The sequence below is a fragment of the Schistocerca nitens genome, chromosome 1 (assembly GCF_023898315.1).
Source record: "Schistocerca nitens isolate TAMUIC-IGC-003100 chromosome 1, iqSchNite1.1, whole genome shotgun sequence".
NCBI classification, from domain to species: domain Eukaryota; kingdom Metazoa; phylum Arthropoda; class Insecta; order Orthoptera; family Acrididae; genus Schistocerca; species Schistocerca nitens.
In genome coordinates this window covers 766,352,703-766,378,650 of record NC_064614.1, presented here as the reverse complement: position 1 = coordinate 766,378,650, position 25,948 = coordinate 766,352,703, and the positions used below count along the sequence as shown (strand labels likewise).

Genomic DNA, 25,948 nt, shown 5'->3' with positions numbered 1-25,948 from the left:
TTTGTTGAAATCTATTGTCGTTTCTTGGTGCGAAGTTATCACATGGTTCGTAATTATAGTTTCTTCGTACTGTGTCTTGTGGATTCCAGTGCTTTTTGCTTTCGTTTTCACGTGCGCTTCGTCTTTTTCTTGCGTCATCTTCCGAAAATATGAGCTCTAGTTCCCTTAGAATACCTTTAAATGCTTCGACGTCATTGCCGCCGCGACCTACTAATGATTGCTGGTATTTCAATGGTAGCTTCATCGCGCATAATTTAATCAACTCTCCGTCACTGTAAGGTACATCGAAGCATTGATTTTTCTTTGCCATTAATTCGGAAAACTTCACGGGACTCTTCTCTCCTGAATTTTCAAAATATGGATTCTGTAATAATTCGTACTTCACTCTGTTCTGTGCTTCGCTGGACCAGTATCGTGAGAGAAACTTCTCTCTGAAATCTTCGTACGATCGGCATGTCGCTGCAACATTCTGCATGGTTTCTGCGACTGTGTGCACATATAAACTCTAATTTGTGTGCTAGCGTCCAGTGTTCTGGTAATCCTACTCGGAATTGATCAATAAAAGTTCGTGGATGTAATGAGTTTCCTTCTCGAAAGTGTTGAAATTTTCTGACTGTGAGGAAATGATCGTTGTCGTACTTCGTCATAGTTCCATACGAAATTCGCGATTCTTCGCCACTTTTGTTTCTGATTATTTCTCCCGTCGTTCTTTCCGGTTGTGGTAGATCCATTGGATATTGTCCACTGTAACTTTCGCCTACCCATGCGTAGGATCGTTGGAGTGGTACGCAATAATTTTGTTCCATCGGTTGTGAACGTGTAGCTCAATGCATTGCACTGTACTCTTCGCGACCTGGCTTTCCATTGTCACGTATGTTACTTTCCGCCTGTGATTGGAATCGCAAATGCATGATATCTTCGTTAATTGCTTGTTTTTACGGTGCTGTTACAGACACGGATGAGGTTGCAGACTCTGTGCTTCTTCGATCCTGTTCACTACGCTCTTCAATGGTTTGCAACAACTCTGTTCGCAGTTTCTGAAATTGTCGCTTCGTTTGCGCTTCTATTTTGACTATGCGGTTATCATATCATTTCAGCGCTGCTATTGTGATACGTTTATGTAGCACACTGTTTTCAACAATTTCACGCGCTCTACTCACTGCTTGTCTAGTAATTTCGTTTATCTGTTTCTCTAGTTTCTTGACTTCTCCCTGGGTGTTGTTACGTAATGTTTTGATCTCGTCCTGAATGTCATTACGCAATGTTTGTACGTCCACTTGAACCTTGTCAATGTCGGTTCTTAATTGATTGTGACCTGTTCTTAAGTTTCCCATTACTTCTCGAGATTCTTTTGTCTCGTATTCAATATGACTTAGGTGTAACTGAATTTTTTTATTTTGTTCTTTATTCTCACGCATTTGTCTCATGGTTTCTGCATTTTGTTTCGTCATTTCTGCATTCTGAATTTTAATTTGGTTCGCAATTTCTTTATTTTGTCTTGTCATGGTTTCTGTCATTAATTTTAATAATTCTGCCAGATTGGTGGGTCCTATTGCGTTTCCTTCCGACGTCCTACGCTCTGTGTTTTCGCCCAAGTGTTGGTTCGCAACCGATTGCATTGCACTGTGCTGTGACACGTTTCTGCTCGCATTCCTTGTACTCTGTGGTGAGGGAGCTCTGATTACTTGTACTATGGGTTCTACGTATACAAGACGCAAGTTAGAATCCTCATCGACTGTCTCTCTGCTTTCCTGCTCCTCTGTCGTATGCTGACTTACGTTTTCTATGCCTTGACGTACATTATCCTCGTTATGGTGCGTTATATGTCCTATTTCTCACGATACTGCATCGTCTGTTGTACTGTCCTCTATTCTCTGTCCATTTTCGTGCTGGGTCTCTACCTCAATTCGGTCAAGGTCTCGATCTGCCATTGCTAATTTTTCCTAATCCCTTATTTTCTGTTTTAAAAGCAATTCACGCGCCCTACTTCGCGTCAACATGCGCTCATACGATCTCACGCGTTTCATAAACTTTTTGTTCACACGACTTGACACTACCAAGACTGACAATCCATTCACTTACTTGTTGGGTCAGAACCAACTTGTCAACGATGTATCCGCCACCTGTGCGCTTGCATTGGGGAGAAAACTCAATTCTAACAATTTTTAAAATTCATAACTTAATTATGCTATTGTCTCTGACACTTTCTTACTATCTATCGCTGCAGCTACTGTTTTCGAGCATTTAAAACTTTAGGAAAAAAAAATTTTTACTACGAAAATTTTTCGATAGGATATTTTTCTGACCTAGTTAGGCATGTGGTCGACCTTCAATCATGGTATTTTACCATCCTGGCAGGGTCGCCATTTTCTAAACATTCTGCGTGGTGTCTGTTTGTTCTATATCGTGTCTCCCTACCACTTTCGAGCAACGACGTTCTGAGCATGTTTTTTAGGGAATTGACTAGTTTGAACCTGGGACCTGTTGCTGGTAAGGAGACGCCAGACCACACATGACATGTAGAATTCAGAAGAGTTCAGTGAGACTAGCGATGATATAACCAAATACTTAATGATTTCAGCGTCAGCTCCACTGTACTCCCTGTAAAAGAATCTTAATACTATCTAAATTTAGTGGAAGGGGTTCAAGGCTTTCCTATTTTTAGTTATCTGGTAAAATAACGTCGAAAAAGCAGTTAAATTTACCATTGGAAATTTTATTCTACTCACGAAACATTGTTTATAAATTGCACTATTGATAAAAGGAAATGTTTTAATACAGGATGGTAAAAACCAACTGCGTTCAACAAAAATGTGAACGAATATTCCCTGAGAGGGTTTCCAAGTTCTACAATGGATCGAAGGATGACCTATGCCATATCACAACTATAATCTAGGTTTAAATTAAGTTTCACAAAAGAGAAAACTATCAAAATGGTCTACAGTGACCCTCAATTATCTTTAATTACTTATCTAACTTGTCGTAAATTACAGTGGCTGATGTGGCTTCTCAATAACTATATAACAGAAAAATCATCGCGTTTCAGATTTTTACTTCAAGTGGCAAATGTGAACACCATGAGCTTTAATTGACGATTTACACTAGTATTACGCAAAAATGGGGTGTAACAGATGAGACTTCTGCAGTTCTGACTGAAGCTTTATGCACTGTTATGCGGCATCGCGTGCGTTCATTACCTTGTCGGTGTTCGTCAGGGGGCGACGGGCAGCACAGCTCCGCTCACCTCACTGTCTCGGAAGCAACCCTTCCTAACTTCTCCTTACTACAATTTACCGAAGTTGGTTTAAAAAAAGCTGTCTGGCTGTGTTTTCATCTGACCAATCGGGGTCTCAATGTTAACCTTAAGCTCCGCCTACAAAAATTCTGTCTAACCAATGAGAAACGTTATACTTTTCGTGGTGGGGCAATGTTTTTAAAGTTTGCAACGTAACAGAGACGCGAAAAAGTCCCACGCTAAAAACTTGCGGGTGGTGTGGTCCTAGCAGTTAGCTGGCGACGTGGGTGTCCGTCCGTGTCTTATCGTTTCTCCCCTCGGAACTGCGTCTGTCTCACAGTGGGAAGGTATGACATGCATTTAGGCATTCTTGTGTTAGTCTGTGGTATTCCATTTGCTCACTCGTTACTCGTATTACTTTGGTTAATTTAATGTCACGATTTATTCGGAGCTATGTGACATACTACTGGATTTGCTTATCATGTCAGGGTTTTCATGGAAGGTGTTGGATTTGCCTGACATCTTACAGCCTGTCTGTCTGGACGTCTGCCTGCCTGTCTGCTCAAAATCATTGTTTCTCAGGAACGGATTGACATATCAAGTTGAGTTTTATCTGAAATAGTATGGTATATAGTCACTTGACGGTCTACTAAATGTAAACTTGTAAGTCAGTACAACAAACAGGCAAAGCCATTTATGTCACATAATTTGTAATTGGCAAACTCACTTATCGAAACATACAGGATACTTCACGTCGACATATGATCATGAAATTTGGCAAGAAACAGGATTTCACCCTACAACGTAAGGAAAAATTCTGAACATTATTAATTCATAGACTACTTATATCACAGGAAAAAATACTTCTTTTGTCATTTGCTATCCGACTTCAAATCTGAAATCACAATGTTCTCGGAAGTCTTGGAAACCGTGGAAACGATGTCTTGCCACTATCAATGTCGACAGGATGGAAAATTTTCCGAGATTCTCGATCCCGAGAATGGGTAAACTGCCTGTATAGACTACGTGATTACGTCTGTACAGAGCCCTCAGTGCGCGAGTCCTACTCACAGCTGGTCCTATATTTTTGTTTCCGTCCAGATACAGTTAGCTACAAATTTCTCATATGTCCCACAAATAATTGGTAATAACGTCTGTAGAGTGACTGGGAGTTTAAAAAATCATGTTGGAGAGATAAATCGTCGAGCTCCAACACGAGTAGTTAAAGTCCCAAGTAAACTGCTCACCAAATAATGTTCGTAGAGTGAAGGTTGGAATGTTGCCACTCATAGAAATACAGTTCCTGTATGACTCTATCAACTACTCATAAGCCGCACTGACTGACGGCTATGAATAGTCGCAGGCTGACCTGCTCCTAGGTGCCAATTATACGCCATCTTTCAATTTTGCAGTATGGTTTATTAATTCTACAATATCGGGACAATCCAAATACTTTTTACACCATTTGACGCACATTGGTCAACCTGATGCCTTAAAATTTATAAATTACTTATTACTCGTAAGTGACAGAAAATTTAAGATTCTTCAATTTCTGCATTGATAAACACTATGATAACTCTGAATACCGTTACAGCCATAACACTTACAAGCTGATTGTTTTTGCACCATATTTTATGCTGCAGTCTTGAGGTTTAGCCGCGATTTTTGCACGGGGAAGAGCATTTTAACAAATGAGTTGATTAGACAAAGAGTAGTTTTGTCCTAATCTGACTTACTACGGGTTGTCGTGATTAATGTTCTTTCTGTGTACTTATTAACCTTAATTACAGAGTACTCTCGTTATCTAATCTCTCATCTGAATTTCAAAATGTTGACAGAAATTCCGAGTAGCTCACCCGATAGCACTTTTTCCCGCTGATGGCTGATTGATACTTTGTTTCCAGCACATCACAATTAGTATTTAGGAGATACAATACTTTTAATGAAACTTCCTGGCAGATTAAAACTGTGTGCCGGACCGAGACTCGAAATCGGTACCTTTGCCTTTCGCGGGCAAGTGCTCTACCGACTGAGCTACCCAAGAACGACTCACGCCCCGTCCTCACAGCTTTACTTCTGCCAGTACCTCGTCTCCTACCTTCCAAACTCTACAGAAGCTCTCATATCAGCGCACACTCCGCTGCAGAGTGAATCTCATTCTGGAAACATCCCCCAGGCTGTGGCTATGCCATGTCTCCGCAATATCCTTTCTTTCAGGAGTGCTAGTTCTGCAAGGTTCGCAGGAGAGCTTCTGTAAAGTTTAGAAGGTAGGAGACGAGTTACTGGCAGAAGTAAAGCTGTGAGGAGGGGCCGTGAGTCGTGCTTAGGTAGCTCAGTCGGTAGAGCACTTGCCCGCGAAAGGCAGAGGTCCCGAGTTCGAGTCTCGGTCCGGCAAACAGTTTTAATCTGCCAGGAAGTTTCATATAAGTGCACACTCCGCTGCAGAGTGAAAATATCATTCTAAAATACTTTTAATGTTCTTGATTAACAAACATCTTCCATCCTGAACCATAGTTTGCACACAGCAGATATTTAAATGAGGTTATACTCCTAGTTAAGATTTTAAGTACTGCGCTGTTCACTCGTCTATCTTTGTTGGACGGTACGTTTCCTTTCACGTTACCTGGTGACAATTTTCCCACACCAGAACCTGACATAAGACCATTACTCTAAACCGTTGCTGTAGTCGCAAAATTCTGATTCACAGTAACTTTGTTTCGCCATCAGCGTGCATACACCCCACATATTCGTACTCGTACGTGTTTGGCGCCAGTGACTGGATTCCACTTGGAGAAGTCGGCATGAAGCCTGACGAGCAGGCGGTTTTGGTTTACAGTCTTGCGGCTGCGTACTGTTTGTTCCATTGGAGAGGGCATATCAGCTAGATTTTGTCCTTGTTTTCAGGCACAGAAAGAAACATACAAGTCTGGCGTTGTCTGGAAGGACAAACGCACTCTCTGCTAGAATTGCGGTGATTCTGTGATGCTGTCTTACAGACGTGCTACAACAAATGTCTCTACTGATAGTAGTACGGTACAGTATTTTATAATCTCAGAAGGTGATGGGCATAAAGGGCATGGGCATGAGGAATGACTTTTGTGGAAGTTGTTTACAACGTACTCACCGAAATGTTATCACACCTGCCATTCTGTTTGGGGTCTGCGAATTACAACTACTTTTGTTCACCAGAGTAAAGCTGCAAATGTTGCCAATAAGTCATCTTCCTCAAAGTCTTACACCGTGGTCCAATTCCTTATCCACTCACTAGCGTGTAATATTGTGATACCTCACGTAATCGCAAGCGACATGAGACAGATCGGTATACGTAATCTGAAGATCCTTGTAAACGATGCAAGAGCACAGGCCGGTATTTTACATTCACTGCACCGCCAAGGGCAGTTTTGTAGATGTGTCCATATGAGACGTCACTTGATAGCTCATCGTCTCTAAGCTCTTGTTGAGCTGTCGTCAACACATAGTGAAAGAATCTACTGTGCACGGGTTGGTAGCAAAGCTCTAGGAAGACACCGCACACTTTTTAAATGAGAAGTCCATTGCCTGCATTTTCTTAAAAATATTAGAGTGTGTTCTTTTAAAATAACAACATTCACTGATCTCACTAGGTGCACGTGTTTCACGGAAAAGCAGTCATTGAAAGACTAGCAATTTCCTCCGCCTAGTTTTCAGCTATAGTGTTCGGTGTAAAGGTCTCTCTCGATAGCGCAATACTGTGGTGCTGACTGTTTGGCTTTTAGATGGGTAGATCGAACTTTGTGCAGACCATAGTGCTTTGTTCCAGGACATTGTCTTCATAATGGAAGGCTCCACACTACTCAGCCTGGTAACGAGGCTCTCGGCGATGAGGAGCGAATATGGCGGTGGAGAATCCAGCGAGAATAAACGGAGACGTTACATGCAGATCTCAGAGCGCATGTACCGCTACTTCCAGGTTAGATATTCCACTCATTAGCTCTGAGTGCTTCAAACTTAAATGATTGTGATGCTGAATCAAACACTTCCTTAGAATACCGACAGAAATAATTTTATTTTATAAGTTCTAACTAGTACACCTGTACGAAAGGTTGGTAGGGCACAGTATTCTTTCACTAATTTTATTAAGGGGATTGTTATTATTACATTTATTATTACTGTTGTTGTTTTTTATTTCTTCTTCCAAAGGATATCTTATAACACTCATCTTATCACGGAACAAGTCACTATGACTCTCCTGTTCGTTGCGGCAGTCTCAGAACCGAATTAATTCTGACCAAATACGGTTCTTCAGGCCCGCGATGTTTTTGTCCTGGGTCTAACCCTATCCTGGAAATGTATTTTAACTTGAATCTTTCATTTGAAAGTCGCCCAGTTGTTATACCTCTGTTTCCTGTATTACTACTTCTTCATCGTCCCTTTGCACGTCTTGAATGCAGCGCAGTTTGGTTCTCTTGTTAACAAGAAACTGGAGTCGTGTATGAACCTCCCCTGGGCGAATTATAAGGATATGTTCGAAGAGTAGAGTACATCCTTTCGTGACGATATCTGACAGCCTCTCATCTAGATATACAATTCTTGGTTCGCAAGTCTTCTGTACTGGTCATCTTCTGATCATGGAGATGACACTGTCTTTTCGTTTATCCTTCGTTCCACAAATTCTACTTTTTTAAGTAGTTCTTTTCTTACGAGGTTCAGATTTTCCACTACGAATAAGGCTTCAGAGTAGATCACTGAAAAAAAAGTTTTAATTTTGCACTGATTGAAAGCTCTAAAGATGCTAATACCATTTGTTTGTTCCACCTCATATAGTTTTCCTTTGTGAGCCCAGTTTCAATATATTCTCCTAGATATCTGTATCGCTCTATCTTGTCAATTTTGCCGCCATCCAATACCTTCCACCTATGAGCTGCCTTGATGTTCGTCACATACTTTAGCCTCTAGGAGTTGAGTACTTTGAGCAGTCGCCTCTTGTATAGATGCAATCACCGTCTTATTTATGGTTGCCAGTCTAGCTGCATTCCTTTCTTTTCCTGCATCCAAGTCGTATTCCACCAGCGTCTGTCATTTACTGTCGCAATTCCCTGATGAACTCATGAAGGACGCAAAGTTATGAGCAAGTGGAGTATCCTTGTCCCTGTCTGACTCTGGTTTTGATTTTGAAGATCTCTGAAAGCTTTCCTCTGTACTCCACATTTGAGGTCGTTTTGATTAACGTGTGTTACATGAGTTCTTGATTTTTCTATCTAAATTCCTCTTCACCAAAAATTTGAACGGTTTTAATCTACCTACTAAAACATAGGCTTTCTTTAAGCTCTAAATGTGAACATGAAATTCTTGCCTCTCAGTTACTGGAATTCATATTGCAAGTTTATGTTCCAAATTTTGTTCCGCTTATGATCTGCTCTTTTTGAAGCCTCCTTGTCCTCACAAAATTGAGGATTTACCTGTTTCACCACATTGTTTAGCAATGCTTCTGAGAGTATCTTACCGGCCACTTGTATCAACAATATTCTTCGGTAGTTCCCAGACTCCAACGCATCTCCAGTTTTGTGTATTAGTTCCACCCTTCACGAAACTGCTCCTCTTCCAAATCTTGGCTTGAATCAATCATGAGTTATCACAATGATCATTTTCTCGTTATCACACTTTAAAAGTCCTGCAGTTCGCTCATCTTCAGAGATTTATTACTCTTCAATATATTTATGATCATTCTAACCTCTTCTACTGTCGATGATCCTGAGTCTGAACTCGGTTCTTTCTGATTATAGTTAAATATTTCAGACCGAGTTTCACACGTTAGGGTCTCTTGAAAGTATTTGCCCAACATCAGACTGTCCATTTCACCATGTACTACTTCCCATTCCTGTTCCGCCCCGACGTAGGGAAGTCTATGGTAAGCGAAAAGAAGTTATAGTTGCAAATATTATGTAGCTATAAATAAGGACTATAGTATTACTTTTCTAACATCAATGACAGGAGAAGCCAATATATTAAATTAAAGTAGCTCTGTGACCATCGAATATAAAGGATGACCCACAAATAAACTATTTTTTTTCTCAAATTTCATCAGTTGGTCCATAAGTTATCTAGAACGCTCTCACAAGCTGTTGAAAACACATGCACTTACTTGTGTTCGCTATTTTATAATAATATTAAATGTTTCCAGTCTTCGTAAAAATGTGTTTCATAACAAATGGTTGGCTGGCTCTGAGCACTATGGGACTCAACATCTTAGGTCATAAGTCCCCTAGAACTTAGAACTACTTAAACCTAACTAACCTAAGGACATCACACACACCCATGCCCGAGGCAGGATTCGAACCTGCGACCGTAGTAGTCCCGCGGTTCCGGACTGCAGCGCCAGAACCGCTAGACCACCGCGGCCGGCAAACAAATGGTTCAAATGGCTCTGAGCACTATGGGACTTAACATCTGTGGTCATCAGTCCCCTAGAACTTAGAACTACTTAAACCTAACTAACCTAAGGACATCACACACATCCATGCCCGAGGCAGGATTCGAACCTGGGACCGTAGCGGTCACGCGGTTCCAGACTGAAGCGCCTAGAACCGCACGGCCACACAGGCCGGCTGTTTCATAACGCTTTCCACTTTTTTATAAGGGCAAAGAAATGTTGCCAACGACACAGTACTTCAACAAGTATATGTTTCATTAAAGGTGTCAAAATAACACGATTTCAAAAGAAACTATTAGTTTTGGTTGAAATCTATTCTTTACACACGGTCTTCTTCAACCTGAATTAGGGAAAAGGAGCTGTCAGACTTCCAAAATACCATCCCTGGGTGGATAAGTACTGATTACGTGTCCCTGAAACACTTTATTTTCCAGTGGGCCACACGGTTGTCTAGATATGACACAGACGTGTCATACAGGTCTATTTTAACGTAAGTGGTAAGTTGCATTAAATGAACCCTTAGGCCGACCATTAATAGATGTTTCGTGACGATACGATCTGACAGTGACATGACTGAAAGTGAATGATAGATACATTCACGGCCACTTACAGATGCGAACAGAACTGTCGGAAGAATGTCAGAGGGTACTCACCATTTCACAGTTTCCAGAAATTTCCTCACCGACCTAGCGGATAACAGCGGGCACGTCTCATGGCGATGTGTTTTCACTTGCTCTACCGGCATAGAAAAATTAGAATGACTGCCGGCGGACATAGTAGTGAAGTCTCTTAGACAGAATCTGCATCCGAGTACGAAAATGCGACTTATTTGGAGATGCATTGTTATTCATTTTGAAGCGGGAAATGCCGAGAAATACTACATTCAGTTGGGTATTTACGGGGAAAATGCTGTTTAAAAGGATTGAACTACACAATAAGATTGAAATTCGTAATCCGAACGTGTAAAATCGAAATTCCTTTTTTTCAAGACAGGTACTCCAGGAGATTTCCAGTTTATAAACTTGTTTCACCTACACCTTGTTCAAACTATTTCCATAATTAATCAACACTGGACATTCAGCATATGTACCTTACTAGGGCATGTGCCCAAAGTTGAGTTTTTTCGATAGTGACATTTACTATCTCTCTTCGGCTCTGACTTCGTAGCCGAAAAGACAGCCTACCTGACTGAAAAGTAGAGGACGCGGATTCGAATCCCAGTCATAGTTAAGAATTTTCCTTAATGGGGAACTGAAATTGTGTGCAGCCGGTCTCGTGAGGCTACATGGAAAACTACTTGAAGGTATGACCGCTCTGACTCTAATAAAGTGACATCTATCTAGAGAGAGCTTGGTGCGTCAACGATGTGCCCCTCCATAGCAACGCTCACGCTCATTGCTTAATGTTCGAGTGTAATGATACAGCGGCCGCCAACAAATGGCATCAAGTGATGCTCGTGTTGTTATTGTGATCTTCAGTCCAAAGACGTTTGATGCATCTTTGCTTGCTACTCTATCCTACGCAAGCCTCTTCATCTCCGTGTAACTACTGGGACGTACACCCTTCTGAACCTGTTCACTGTTTTCATCTCTTGGTCTCCCTCTACGATTTTTACGCCCACGCATCCCTCCAGTTAAAATTTTTGATGCTTTGATGCCTCAGAAAGTGATCTACCAACCGATTCTTCCTTCTAGTCAAATTGTGCCACAAATTTCCCTTCTCTCCATTTCCATCCAGTACCTTCTCATTAGTAATGTGATCCATCTAATTTTCAACATTCTTCTGTAGCACCACATTTCAAAACCTTCTATTCTCTTCCTGTGTAAACTGTTTATCGTCCACGTTTCACTCCCATACATGGCTACACTCCAAACAAATACTTCCAGAAAAAACTTCCCGACACTTAAATTTACATTCGACGTTAACATATTTCTCTTCTTCAGAGACGCTTTTCTTGTCGTTGCCAGTCTTATATCCTGTCTACTTCGACCAGCATCAGTTATTTAGCGCGCAAATAGGAAAGCTCTTCTACTACTTTAAGTGTCTCATTTCCTAACCTAATTCCCTCGGCGTCACCTCATTTAATTCCATTACATTTTATTATCCTCATTTTACTTTTATTGATGTTCCTCTTATATCCTCATTTCAAGACCATTTCCGTTTCGTTCAACTGGTCTTCCAAGTCCTTTGTTGTCTCTGAAAGAACTACAATCTCACAGGCAAACCTCAAAGTTATTATTTCTTCTCCCTGGACTGTAATTCCTATCCCAAATTTTTCTCTCGGTTCTTGTTCAAAGTGCACATTGACTGCCGCACGGAATGGCCTGGCGGTTTGAGGCGCCATGCACGGATTGTGCTGTCCCTCCCACTGGAGGTTCGAGTCCTCCATCGGGCATGGGTGTGTTTGTTGTCCTCACACATATTTGAACATTTTCCAGATTGAGTAACATCTGTGATAGGTCACAGACTTGTCTCACTGCTTTATCAACCATTGATTCCCTTTCGTGCCAATCGACTCTTATAACTGCCATCCGGTTTCTGTACAAAATGTAAACAGCCTTTCGCTCTCAATATTTTACCTCCGCCAATTTTAGAATTTGAAAGAGAGTATTCCAGTCAACACTGTCAAAAGCTTTCTCTAAGTTTACATGTACTATAAATGTAGGTTTGCCTTTCCATAACCTGCCTTCTGTAAGAAGTCATAGGGTCAGAATTGACTCTCGTGTTCCTACATTTCTTCGAAATCCACACTGATTTTCCCCGAAGTCGACTTCTACCAGTTTTTCCATTCTTCTTCAAAGAATTCATGCTAGTATTTTGTAACCGTGACTTGTCAAACTGATAGTCCGGTAATTTTCACACATTTCAGCATCTGCTTTCTTTGTAATTGCAAGTATTACATTCTTCTTGAAGTCTGAGGGTATTTCGTCTGTCGCATACATCGTGCTCTCCAGATGGAAGAGTTTTGTCACGGCTGTCTCTCCCAAGGTTAGCAGTAGTTCTAACGGAATGTTATTTACTCCTGGGGCTTTGTTTCCACTTAGATCTTTCAGTGCTCTGTCAAATCTCTGTTGTCTCATATTCATATACATCCTATTCCATTTCCATAATATGGAAATTAATCTCATTTGTGTAGACCCTTTGCTTTCCCTTCTTTGCTTCTTTGTTTAGTACTGGATTTCCGTCTGAGCTCTTGATATTCACACAACTGCTTTTCTTTTCTCCAAAAGTCTCTTTAATTTTCCTGCAGGTGGCATCTCTCTTACATCTAGTGATATATGCTTCCAGAACCTTAGTTTTGTCCTCTAGCCATTCCTGCTTAATCATTGTGCACTTTCTGTCGATCTCATTACTATACGTTTGTATACTCTTTCGCCTGCTTCATTTTTTATGTTTTCTGTCCGCAACTCATGGTCTCGCGGTGGCGTTCTCGCTTACCGAGCACGAGGTCCCGAGGTCGATTCCCGGCGGCGCCAGGGATTTTCGTCTGCCCCGAGATGACTGCGTTTTGTTGTCTCGTCTACATCATCATTCATCCCCATTACGATCGGAGGAAGGCAACGCCAAACCACCTCCCCACTAGGACCTTGCCTAGTACGGCGGTGCGGGTCTCCCGCATCGTTCCCCTATGCTCTGTCAAGAAGCATGGGACTTCATTTCCATTATATTTTCTCCTTTCATTACCCTTAACAAAGGACTGCTACTAGCTCCCGTCCTTTCACCTACTTAATCCTCTGCTGTCTTCACTATTTCATGTCTCAAAGCTACCCATTCCTCTTCTACTCTATTTATTTCACCTGTTCTTGCTAATCATTTCCTAACGCTTCCTCCGAAACTCTCTTCAACTTCTGCCTCTTTCAGTTAATCCAGGTCTCGTCACCTTAAATACCTTACTTTTTGCAGTTTCTTCAGTTTTAATCTAATGATCATAACAATAAATTGTAGTCTGAGTCCACATCTTCCCCTGGAAATGTCTTACACTTTTAAAACCTCGTTCCGAAATCTCACTCTTACCATTATACTGTATAATCAATCTGAAACCTTTCGGTGTCTCCAGGTCTTTCCTACGTATTCAACCTTTTTTCTTCACTGCTCTTAAACCAAGTGTTAACTATGGTTAAAGAGTGCTCAATGCAAAATTCTATGAGGCGGCTTCCTCTTTCATTCCTTTCCCCCAGTTTTTGCTCATCTACCACTTTTCCTGCTTTTCCTTTTCTTACTATCAAATTTCAGTCCCTCATGACTAGTAATCATTCATTACCCTTAACAATCTGAATAATTTCTTTGTTCTCTTCATACATTTCTTAAATCTCTTCCACATCTGCGGAGCTAGTTGACATATAAACTTGTACTACTGAGGAGGGTGTGCGTTTTATGTGTATCTTGGCTACAATAATACTTTCTCTACGCTGTTCGTAATAGCTTACCGGCGTTCCCATATTTTTATTCATTCTTAAACCTACTCCCACATTACCGATATTTTATTTGAATTTATAACCCAGTATTAACCTCACCTGAAGTCCTATTCCTCCTGCCGCCGAGATTCACTAATTTCCACTATATCTAACTTTAACCTATCGATTTCCCTCTTTAAATTTTCTAACTTAACTGCCCGATTAAGGGATCTGACATTCCACGACCGATCCGTAAAACACCAGTTTTGTTTCTCTTGAGAACAACGCCCTCGTGAGTAGTCCTCGCCCGGAGATCCGAATCGGGGTTTATTTTACCTCCCGAATATTTTCCCCAAGAGGATGCTCTCGTCATTTAGCCACACAGTAGTGCTGCATGCCCTCGGGAAAATTTATGGTTGTAATTTCACCTTGCTTTCAGCAGCTCGCAGAACCAGCACATCAAGGCCGTTTTGGTTGATGTTAGAAGGTCAGATCAGTCAGTCACCGAGTATTGTGGCCCCTGCAACTACTGAAAAGGCTGCTACCCCTCTTCAGGAAGCACATGTTTGTATGGCCTCTCAACAGGTACCCCTCCGTTGTAGTTGCACCTACGGTACGGCTATCTGTATCGCTGAGGCACGCAAGCCTCCCACCAACTGCAAGGTCCATGGTTCATGGGGGAGCGTTATTAGGTGTAGAAGCTATATTCTTTTTTCTTCTATTTCCGCTATATTTATGCAAGTACTGGTTCACGGTTAATGGTGGGCGTGATATCCATATGAAAGCTTATTTCCGGAGCGCCTATGTTAGGACAAGCACCACAATCGCATTCTACTGCAATAATACGTTATGATCAACATTGACTTGTTATAAAATGTGCGTGCATGTTTTTGTTTTGTTTCAGGCAATGGCGATACCTGCGGTGACATGCTGGGTGTGTGTTCCTCTCGTCTCCAGCGTCATGACGTCGGCCGACAAGAAATCAACTGAACAACGCCGACAGTTCCCCTTGCCCGCCTGGGTTCCAACAAGTTTCGATGCGTCACCTACGTACGAGATACTTTACGCCATTCAGTCGGCATTCGCCATGATCACAGCAGAGTCTACAGTCTGCACGGACATTTTCTTTTTCCACCTCATGCTGATGGTTGCGGCAGAGCTGGAAATTTTAAATGACTGCATAGCTGCCATGCAAGAAAGCCGATCGAAAACTGAGGGCTCCAAAGACAAACAAGACAGCATAAAACGCCAAACTTATACTGAAATATCAGATTTTTATGGCAGTAGATGCCCTCAAACGAATCTGAAGATACTACCAGAAGATAAATCGTTGTTGTATCTTGAATTAAGAAAGAATGCTCGACACCATCAATCAGTTCTCCGGTTGGTAATTAAACAACCTACACATTCACAAGAACTCCAGTAACGTTAGTGTAAAGGAAAGAGTGATGAAGTAAAAGCATCCATTCCCAGTGGGATATTTCTCTTTGTTTTTTGGTATAAAACTGGTGGAATATTAGTTTAAGCTATGTCTATTTTACGCAAAATTATTGACCTAGATGTAAATGTTAAACGGTACCTTCCTTGCGTTCAGTAAGTCTCCCTTCCTCTACATCATTTTTTCTGCTTAAATAATGTAGACATTTAGGATATGCTATACGATAATACACTGACGGAAGCTGAATGTGCTAAACTATGGAGCACTAGCCCGATATTTATGGAACTTTGAAATGGCTACCAAGTAACAGGTATAAAATGATTAATCAATAAATATCGTCCACGTCAACATCAATATGAGGGGTAACCCAAACGAATGCGAAAACATTGTGGTATTCGTTGCGACATGGAAGCAAACAGCCTCTCACTGTTCAATTTATTGCAGTACTTAAAGGAAATGCTGTGTTGGTTTATGACTGGTGTGTTTGAAATCTGTTATGAAAGTAAGCTTCTTCCCATCACACTTCCTTATTTTTTGGGGTAATTCTTCTGATTCAAAAAGGGTATTTTTGGCTCAAAAACGGGCTGTTAGAGCTATATGTGGTGTAAGTTCGAGAACGTCTTGTCGACCCCTATTCAAAAATCTGGGAATTCTGACATTGCCCTCACAGTATATATTTTCTTTAATGTCGTTTGTTGTTAGCAATATTAGCCTATTACCAAGAGTTAGCAGCTTTCACTCAGTTAATACTAGGCAGAAATCAAATCTGCATGTAGAATGCACTTCCTTGACTCTTGTGCAGAAAGGAGTGCAGTATTCTGCTGCATCCATTTTCAATAAGCTACCACAAGAACTCAAAAATCTTAGCAGTAGCCCAAACTCTTTTAAGTCTAAACTGAAGAGTTTCCTCATGGCTCACTCCTTCTATTCTGTCGAGGAGCTCCTGGAAGAGCTAAAAAATTAAGCAAATTCCAGTGTTACATTGTTGATTTTCTTCATTTAAACTTACGACTTGTCACCTGAATATGTTTTTATATATTTCATTTTATCTGTTTCTAATATCGTGTTATAATTTCATGTATTGCTGCAGTAGTGACAGTGCCAGAAAGGAAGACCATATGACCCCACGTACTATGTAGCGAATCACAAGAGGACAGGGTTCTCATTAACCTCATCAAACAGCTCTGAACTTCTATGGAGTTTCACGACCAAATGCCTCTAATGGCAGAGCTATTTAGTACCTTGTGTTGTCATCAAATATGACTCCTGACTACACACAAATACTCTGTCATAAAAAATAGCTCTAAGCACTTTGGGACTTAAAATTTGAGGTCATCAGTCCACTAGACTTAGAACTACTTAAACCTAACTAACCTAAGGACATCACACATATCCAAGCCCGAGGCAGGATTCGAACCTGCGACCTTAGCAGCAGCGCAATTCCGGACTGAAGCGCTTAGAACCCCTCGGCCACAGCGGCTGGCACTCTGCCATAGATCTATCACAATGTTCTCCAGTGACAACTTCTTACTCTGGCTGCATTTACTATAAAGAGCAATGCCCGAAAGGACGTCCCCTACATTCGTATCCAGATAGGCTACCTGGACTCCGTACCCTCTACGCAGTACACTTTAAAGCCCACGGACTAAACGTAGAGATAGTGTCCATAATTGGTTGGATCATATCACCTGGACGATCCATTTTGGAGATGATGTATCCAATTCGAAGACCGCCTTTTCCTTGGTAGACTGACAGAGTGGGCAGACCTTGCGGAGGTTAAAGTGCTGGACATCTGATGAGAAGCCTGCAGACTTTTGGATGGCAAGGACTAAAAGCCGTCCTATTATTAGGTATACCAGATATAAGTGGTGGCCATAGTTCGCGAACTCCGTCAACACACGAATGGAAAGCAATTAGGACCATATCAGCAAGAAGTCGATGGAGCCCCCTTAATTCTGTAACGAAAAATGACAGTCATCTAAAAACAAGAGTTGAGAAAATCATGGCGGAGAACTTCGATAAAATCACTGCCATCGCCACTAAGATCCAGCTTTCCGTCACTGTTCAATGCTTGCGGAGAGGAGCAGTTTGGACCTTACATCTCTGGGCTGTTTTGTTCCACTCAGAATGTATTTGCTACATAATCAGTTTGTTTTATTTATTTATTATTGTTTTACGATTGGAGTAAACCCTACTCCAACTACACTGTTCCTGTAAAAAAAGAAAAAAAAAAGGATCACATAGAACATCGCATTAGCGACTTTCAGAAACGCAGTCTTTCCAATCTAAACAGATGTTCTTCCAAAATTCTGGATTCACTTCGTATCTATCAGACGTAAGCGTGATTGCCACCAACACACAACACATACGCTCTTTCTCCCGGGCCGGCGGCGGTGGTCTAGCGGTTCTAGGCGCTCAGTCCGGAATCGCGCGACTGCTACGGTCGCAGTTTCGAATCCTGCCTCGGGCATGGATGTGTGTGATGTCCTTAGGTTAGTTAGGTTTAAGTAGTTCTAAGTTCTAGGGGACTGATGACCACAGATGTTAAGTCCCATAGTGCTCAGAGCCATTTTCTCCCGGCCGGCTCGGACTTTTTCTCCGTTCGGGGACTGGGCGTTGTGTTTTCTTTCCTCTGCTTTCATTCTTCTGTTGAGATGGTTGTATGAGCACCTACCGAAAGCTAATAAATTTTTAAAAAATAACGAGCAATATTTTACACAATGAAACTGTAGAACCAACAAATGATTGTACTCACAGATAGATGCTTACATGTGAATAAAAAAAGGTCCTTTTCATCTTCCTTTCCTCCAGTGATGAAGTTTGTCATTTCCCCCTCTCTATGTGGGAGCTGGGGTTGAGCATTTACTGCAACATGCGACACAGCACTATATCACGACCAAATCCATTACAGTTTGTTGCGGTACCTTACTAGGACTGCTAAGGATATCTTCCTTTAAATTTTAATGTAAAATGGTAAAATGGACATGGAAGGACGCTATTACAGTTCCTCTTTCTGAATCTGGGAAGAATGGGTAATGCGCTCTTTGCTGTCCTAGTGTTGCCTTGCAACTGATGGTCCAAGATCGCCCTGTAGAGGGCTGAAATGAGCACCGTGCACTCACCTTAAACTCGCCAATGGATGCGATGACCTCATCACCGAACATTATTAAAATAAATCACAGAAATGAATGATATGCTACACAACTTGCGCTGTTAGCCCCAAAAGGGAAGTTGTTTTAATGAAATGATTACAGAAGTAGCGGGCTTTTTGTCGCAGGGCTATAACAACATTGTTGTTCTGTGCCCAATTTTCGTTTTGACGCAGCACATATGTTTTTTCGTGGTGGAGGACGAAAAAACAAGAATACAACCATTTTGTTTGCATTGGACGAAATTTCTATGTTTTTCTTCTGAAGTGTGCTATATAGCGTGAAAATTTTCCATGTATCACCCCTCCTCTACTGGAACACATTTACAGTTGTGTACTTTGCATCAACTTATTTTCACCTTAGACCTTCCAAGATCTCACAAAATATAGATTCGTTAAAGGCCATCTAATCCCTCAATTTCACCTTGTCAGGTCTACTATACAGCAGCAAGATTTTTTATTTTATATTTTATTTATTTATTTATTGTTCCGTGGGACCAAATTAAGGAGAAGTCTCCATGGTCATGGAACGAGTCAATACATGAAATTATAACACGATATTAGAAACAGATAAAATGAAATATATAAAAACATATTCAGGTGACAAGTCGTAAGTTTAAATGAAGAAAATCAACAATGTAACACTGGAATTTGCTTAATTTTTTAGCTCTTCCAGGAGCTCCTCGACAGAATAGAAGGAGTGAGCCATGAGGAAACTCTTCAGTTTAGACTTAAAAGAGTTTGGGCTACTGCTAAGATTTTTGAGTTCTTGTGGTAACTTATTGAAAATGGATGCAGCAGAATACTGCACTCCTTTCTGCACAAGAGTCAAGGAAGTGCATTCTACATGCAGATTTGATTTCTGCCTAGTATTAACTGAGTGAAAGCTGCTAACTCTTGGTAATAGGCTAATATTGCTAACAACAAACGACATTAAAGAAAATATATACTGTGAGGGCAATGTCAGAATTCCCAGATTTTTGAATAGGGGTCGACAAGACGTTCTCGAACTTACACCACATATAGCTCGAACAGCCCGTTTTTGAGCCAAAAATACCCTTTTTGAATCAGAAGAATTACCGCAAAAAATAATACCATACGACATAAGCGTATGAAAATATGCGAAGTAGACTACTTTTCGTGTTGAAGTGTCACTTATTTCAGATACTGTTCTAATGGTAAATAAAGCAGCATTTAGCTTCTGAACAAGATCCTGGACATGGGCTTTCCACAACAGCTTACTATCTATCCGAACGCCTAGGAACTTGAACAGTTCCGTCTCGCTTATAATATGCCTATTCTGTCTGTTCAAAATATCGGTTCTTGTTGAATTGTGAGTTAGAAACTGTAAAAACTGAGTCTTACTGTGATTTCGCATCAAATTATTTTCCACAAGCCACGAACTTATTTCATGAACTACATTATTTGTTACTGTTTCAATATTACACACAAGATCCTTCACTATCAAGCTGGTGTCATCAGCAAACAGAAATATTTTTGAATCACCTGTAATACTAGAAGGCGTATCATTTATATAAATAAGAAACAGCAGTGGCCCCAGCACCGACCCCTGTGGAACGCCCCACTTAACAGTGCCCCATTGGGACTGAACATCACTACCACTCTCAATATTGCGGAGAATTACCCTCTGCTTTCTGTTCTTAAAGTAAGAGGCGAACCAATTGTAAGCTACTCCCCTTACTCTATAATGGTCCAACTTCTGCAGTAATATTTTGTGGTCAACACAGTCAAAAGCCTTCGTTAAATCAAAGAAAACACCTAGCGTTCGCAACCTTTTATTTAATCCGTCCAAAACCTCACAGAGAAAAGAGAATATAGCATTTTCAGTTTTTAAACCATTTCTAAAACCAAACTGAACATTTGAAAGCAAATTATATGAATTTAAATGCTCCAGTAACCTTGTATATACAACCTTCTCGATAACTTTAGCAAACACCGATGGCATAGAAATAGGTCTAAAATTGTCAGCATTATCAATGTCTCCCTTTTTATAAAGTGGCTTCACTACCGAGTACTTTAATTGGTCAGGAAACCGACCACTCCTAAAGGAAAAGTTACAGATATGGCTGAGAACTGGGCTAACATACATAGAACAATACTTCAGTATTCTGCTAGATACCCCGTCATATCCATGAGAGTTCTTCGTCTTTAGTGATTTAATTATTAACTCAATCTCCCTCTTGTCAGTATCATGGAGGAGCATTTCAGGTAAGAGTCTCGGAACACTTTTTTCTAAGAGCGCTGTATGATTCCCTGTTGGGACTAGGTTTCTATTTAGTTCACCTGCTATATTCAGAAAGTTATTATTAAATACTGTACATATATGCGACTTATCAGTTACACGGACATTCCCAGTACGCACTGATTCTATATCCTCGACCTGTCTCTGCAGACCAGCAACTTCCTTTACGGCTGACCATATGGTTTTAATTTTATCCTGAGACTTAGCAATTCTATCTGCATACCACATACTTTTTGCCTTCCTAATAACAATTTAAACACCTTACAATACTGTTTGTAATGGGCTGCTGCATTTAGATTTTGACTGTTTCTAACGTTTTGATATAATTGCCACTTTGTTTTACAAGATATTCTTATCCCTCTAGTCAGCCACCCAGGCTGCCTGTTTGTGTTAGTACCCTGTTTTAAACGTTCTAACGCAAAGCAACTTTCAAAGAGCATGAGAAAAGTCTTGATAAAAGCATTATATTTATTGTCTACTGTATCAGCGCTATAAACATCTTGCCACTCTTGTTCCTTGATAAGGTTTACAAAGGTCTCTACAGCAACTGGATCAGCTTTCCTGAACAGCTGATGACTATATTTAACACGTGTTGCAGCACAAAAATCTTTTAAAGTTAAAATTTGTGCATCATGATCTGAAAGGCCATTCACCTTTTTGCTAACAGAATGCCCTTCTAGTAATGAGGAATGAAAAAAAAAACGTTGTGTATGGTTGTTCTACTGTTCCCTTGCACTCTCGTTGGAAAGAATACGGTTTGCATAAGATTATATGAATTAAGGAGGTCTACCAGCATCCTCTTCCTTGCACAATCACTTATACAATTAATATTGAAGTCACCACATATAACTAACTTTTTGTATTTCCTATAAAGTGAACCAAGAACCTCCTCTAGCTTTAACAAAAATGTTGTGAAATCGGAGTCTGGGGATCTATAAATAACAACAGTTAGAAGTTTAGCTCCGTTAAATTTAACCACACCTGCACAACATTCAAACACCTTTTCAGTGCAGTACTTTGAAACATCAATTGACTCAAATGGGATGCCGTTTTTCACATACATGGCTACTCCCCCACACCGCAAAGAGCTCCTCGAAAAGCTGCCAGCCAACCTGTATCCTGGTAAACTGCGGAGAATTATCCTCTGCTTTCTGTTCTTAAAGTAAGAGGCGAACCAATTGTAAGCTACTCCCCTTACTCCACAATGGTCCAACTTCTGCAGTAATATTTTGTGGTCAACACAGTCAAAAGCCTTCGTTAAATCAAAGAAAACACCTAGCGTTCGCAACCTTTTATTTAATCCGTCCAAAACCTCACAGAGAAAAGAGAATATAGCATTTTCAGATTGTGTAGTGATCTTCCGTAATATTTAATAAGTTACGACTAGTCTTTCACCCATGCATGCTTCAGCAAGGGGGAACGAGTCGATGAGTATGAAGCGACCGCACCGCCACAATTTTCTATCTCATCATACACGCGGAACTACAGTGGGGACGAAGGAAGGCAGTTAGCATGAATGTGACAACGGTGCCTTCATTTGTGAAGTAAGCAAACCGATCATTCGACTCGTACTCGCTGCTTTTCTAAACTTTATCGCCTTGTACAGATCTAATTCTCCAGGCAGCTCCTTAGTCGCTTACAGTGTGGATTCATGATAATATGATAATCCCTCCGCTGTCGATAAACTAGGTCTGTAGGAGGCGACTATACACCAGACTTTCGTACGCAAACATCATTTATCTAATGGGCTTTCGACTTCGAGAATGGCTGCGACACGATTTGAAGGCATAATTCCCACAGACAAATCCACGCATAGGATTTCTGGAGACGTATTCCGGTTCTTTTTTTTTTTTTTTTTTTTTTTTTACAAACTCCCTTTCCCCACGTTATTATTACAGTTTAAGCTAGAGATGTTTCAATACATCATTTTACACGAGAAAAGTGTGGCCCTTTAATATGGTTTGTAGTATGACATTGTGCTTAACAGCAATAGATAGCATTGCGTTTAGACTACGCAGTTATATTAAGTGCACGTCATTTGTGAGCACTTCCCAGATTGTATTCGTCTTCCAGTCATACAGCAAGAACAGGGCAACTGCAGATGACTGCTAAGAGGCCGGAGGAATGGTCATCACATGTTATTTTAAGGTTCCGTCAGAATGATCTTCCTCTGTGGTTGCTAATTGTTCTCGTTCTCCCTGCAATCTTCCAGAACTTACATTGAGGGATATTGCTTTAAATTTAAAAACTCAGTGACTTATCATGGCCTCTGCTTTTATACCCAGAAACTTAGCTGCCATCCCCTTCAGGCTTGAGAACTCGGTTCCTCGAAGGCCCCAACATTTTAAAATCTGTGGCTTACCGAGTATGAATATCAGGTTTGGCTTTTCTGCTGCAGTTTTATAGAACATTTGTACAATTCTGACTTGATTATAGAGGCACGTGTATCCTAGACAACCATACCTTAAGGTCCTGTTAAGGTTCTGGGTACAGTACACCATAGAATATTAGGTTGGTTATAGCTACAGTGCGTTTAGAAGGAGTCCCATTCCCAGTTTCAATGCGGAGGCTGGTGAGCCAGCATTGCAGATCAACCGGCAATTAGTCATGGTGAGACAAACATTCAAAATGTACTCCATTCCTCAGGTACCTGCATACGACAACGTTCTGGCCCAACAGTTGAGCGACTTTTCGATAGTCGTCTAAGAATAACGAGGCCATTTGGGATGCGCGCGAGCAGCTACCTTTCAGAAATTTGTTTGACGAATATCATTGTTTTGTGCCAAACGTTAAATCATTCTGGCTTCTTCAGTGGACTACAGATTTGTTTTCTTTATTTCTTTAATTTCGAAAGAGAAAACACTGACAATGTGATTTTAAGATACATCTTTGATAATAATTTAAATAATTACTACAATTTTAAGATTTCATATACTGATGGTTTATAGCTGTTATGGATCGAGTCTTCAGGAGCCGCCTACTCGGTTTCTTTATTATCTACCACTCTGAGCTGTACGTAGCAAATGAGAGAAGACCAAGTTAACATGTTTATTAACAACTCGCATTTCCCTAGTTCTCTACTGGCTTATCGACAAATACATCCGGTAGGACAAAAAACTAAAGAGAATATACGAGATGCTCTTCTCCCGTGAAAACGGCATGGAAAGTGGGTAAATTCTGCTGGGTACCCGGGCACTTGGGAACAAGCTGACATAGCGTCAAGGACACCTATAATGGTGACAGAGCTGAATAATGTGTCATTTCTGCCCCGGCTGTGAACTCGTTGTTGAGGGAGGAGGTCATGCATCAGGGGCAGTAAGAGTGGCTGAAGGTGAGGGACTACAAGCCGTGGGATGTCAAATCCACTTTGCTTTCCTGGCGCTCCTCCTCTTGGCGATGCTGGCGAGATGAAGTCGCACTCACTCGGCTCTGTATAGGACATCAGGCCATGCCCACCAAGTTTCTTGCTCCGGACAGAGTATCCATCTGTTCGTAATTCCTGAGGACTACACAATTCATACTTCACAATTTATTGCGTATATATGCTGATAAAGAGAGCGGAAGCAGACTTAAGTGGGGTTGTGGTGACAATTCAGCGGATAAAAAGATGAATATTGTCTCCGTTTTAAAAATTTTTGGACCTGTTCATACTCTAGCGTTTTAACTTCATATTAATCACACTCGTTTATTAAATATATGCGTAAGGGTGGTAAGCACCCGGATGCCGTTCTCGCATTAACATATATCATTATCGTCACCTGTGTGTGTCACATCGAGGAAACACTCGGGTCAGTAAAGTACCTGCACGTCCCTCAAGGCTTCTGTGGCGAGAATTCAGTGTGTTGCTTATATTCCATTTGCTACCCTGGCCATGTAGGGTGTGAGAGTACGGTCTTGTCACATACTGAAAGAGTTGAAAACAAATAAGTCGTCAGGTCCTCATAGACTCGCAGTTCGATTTTAGCAGAATACTCTACGGCGTTTGCACTCTACGTACCTTGCATTTATCGCGAATCACTCGCCCAACGCAGAGTTCCACGCGACTGGGCTAAAAATAAATGGAGGTGTCTCCTACATATAAGAAGGGTAAAAGAGCGGACCCACATAATTGCATACCAACACCCTCAACAAGAGTTTTCTGCAGAATTATTGAACATATCCAGAGTTCTGATATAACAAATATCCTTGAGACCGAGGGGATTCTGTCCGCGAATCAGCAAATTTTTAGGAAGCATCACACATGGGAAACAAAACTTCTCCTTTACTCACTTGATATACTGCGAATATGAATGACAGTCAACAAGTAGATCCCAAATTTCTACATTTTAGAAAATCCTTTGACACGGTGCCCTCTGCAGATTGTTAACCTAGGTACGAGCATATCCTACGTTCCCAAATATGTGAGTGGCTGAAAGACATTTTAAGTAATAGAACGCGGTACCTTGTCCTCGATAGCGATTGTTCATCAGAGACAAGGGTATCAAATGGTTCAAATGGCTCTGAGCACAATGGGACTTAACATCTGAGGTCATCAGTCCCCTAGAACTTAGAACTACTTAAACCTAACTAACCTAAGGACATCACACACATCCATGCCAGAGGCAGGATTCGAAACTGCGACCGTAACGGTCGCGCGGTTCCAGACTGTAGCGCCTAGAACCGCTCGGCCACAACAAGGGTATCGTCAGGTGTACCCCAAGGAAGTGTGATAGGACAGCTATTATTTTCTACATGCACTATGTGATCAAAAGTATACGGACACCCCCAAAAAACATACGTTTTTCATATTAGGTGCATTGTGATGCCACCTACTGCCACGTACTCCATATCAGTGACCTCAGTAGTCATTAGACATAATGAGAGAGCAGAATGGGGCGCTCCGCGGAACTCACTGACTACGAATGTGGTCAGGTGATTGGGTGTCACTTGCGTCATACGTCAGTAAGTGAGATTTCCACACTCCTAAACATCCATAGGTTCACTGTTTCCTATGTGATAGTGAAGTGGAAATGTGAAGGGACACGTACGGCTCAAAATCGTACAGGCGGACCTCTTATGATG

At 41.1% G+C, this 25,948-nt stretch overlaps 1 protein-coding gene across 1 annotated transcript in view; it reads left to right on the top strand.

Moving 5' to 3' along the window:
* The first annotated feature begins 7,119 nt into the window (after nt 1–7,119).
* LOC126237041 (odorant receptor 85c-like) overlaps nt 7,120–25,948 on the top strand; it is a 37,197-nt gene continuing 18,368 nt past the window's right edge. The window contains exons 1-2 of the mRNA XM_049946806.1: nt 7,120–7,184; nt 14,943–15,421. Coding sequence (XP_049802763.1) covers nt 7,149–7,184; nt 14,943–15,421 — 515 coding nt within the window. The 5' untranslated portion in view covers nt 7,120–7,148. The remainder of the gene's footprint in view (nt 7,185–14,942; nt 15,422–25,948) is intronic.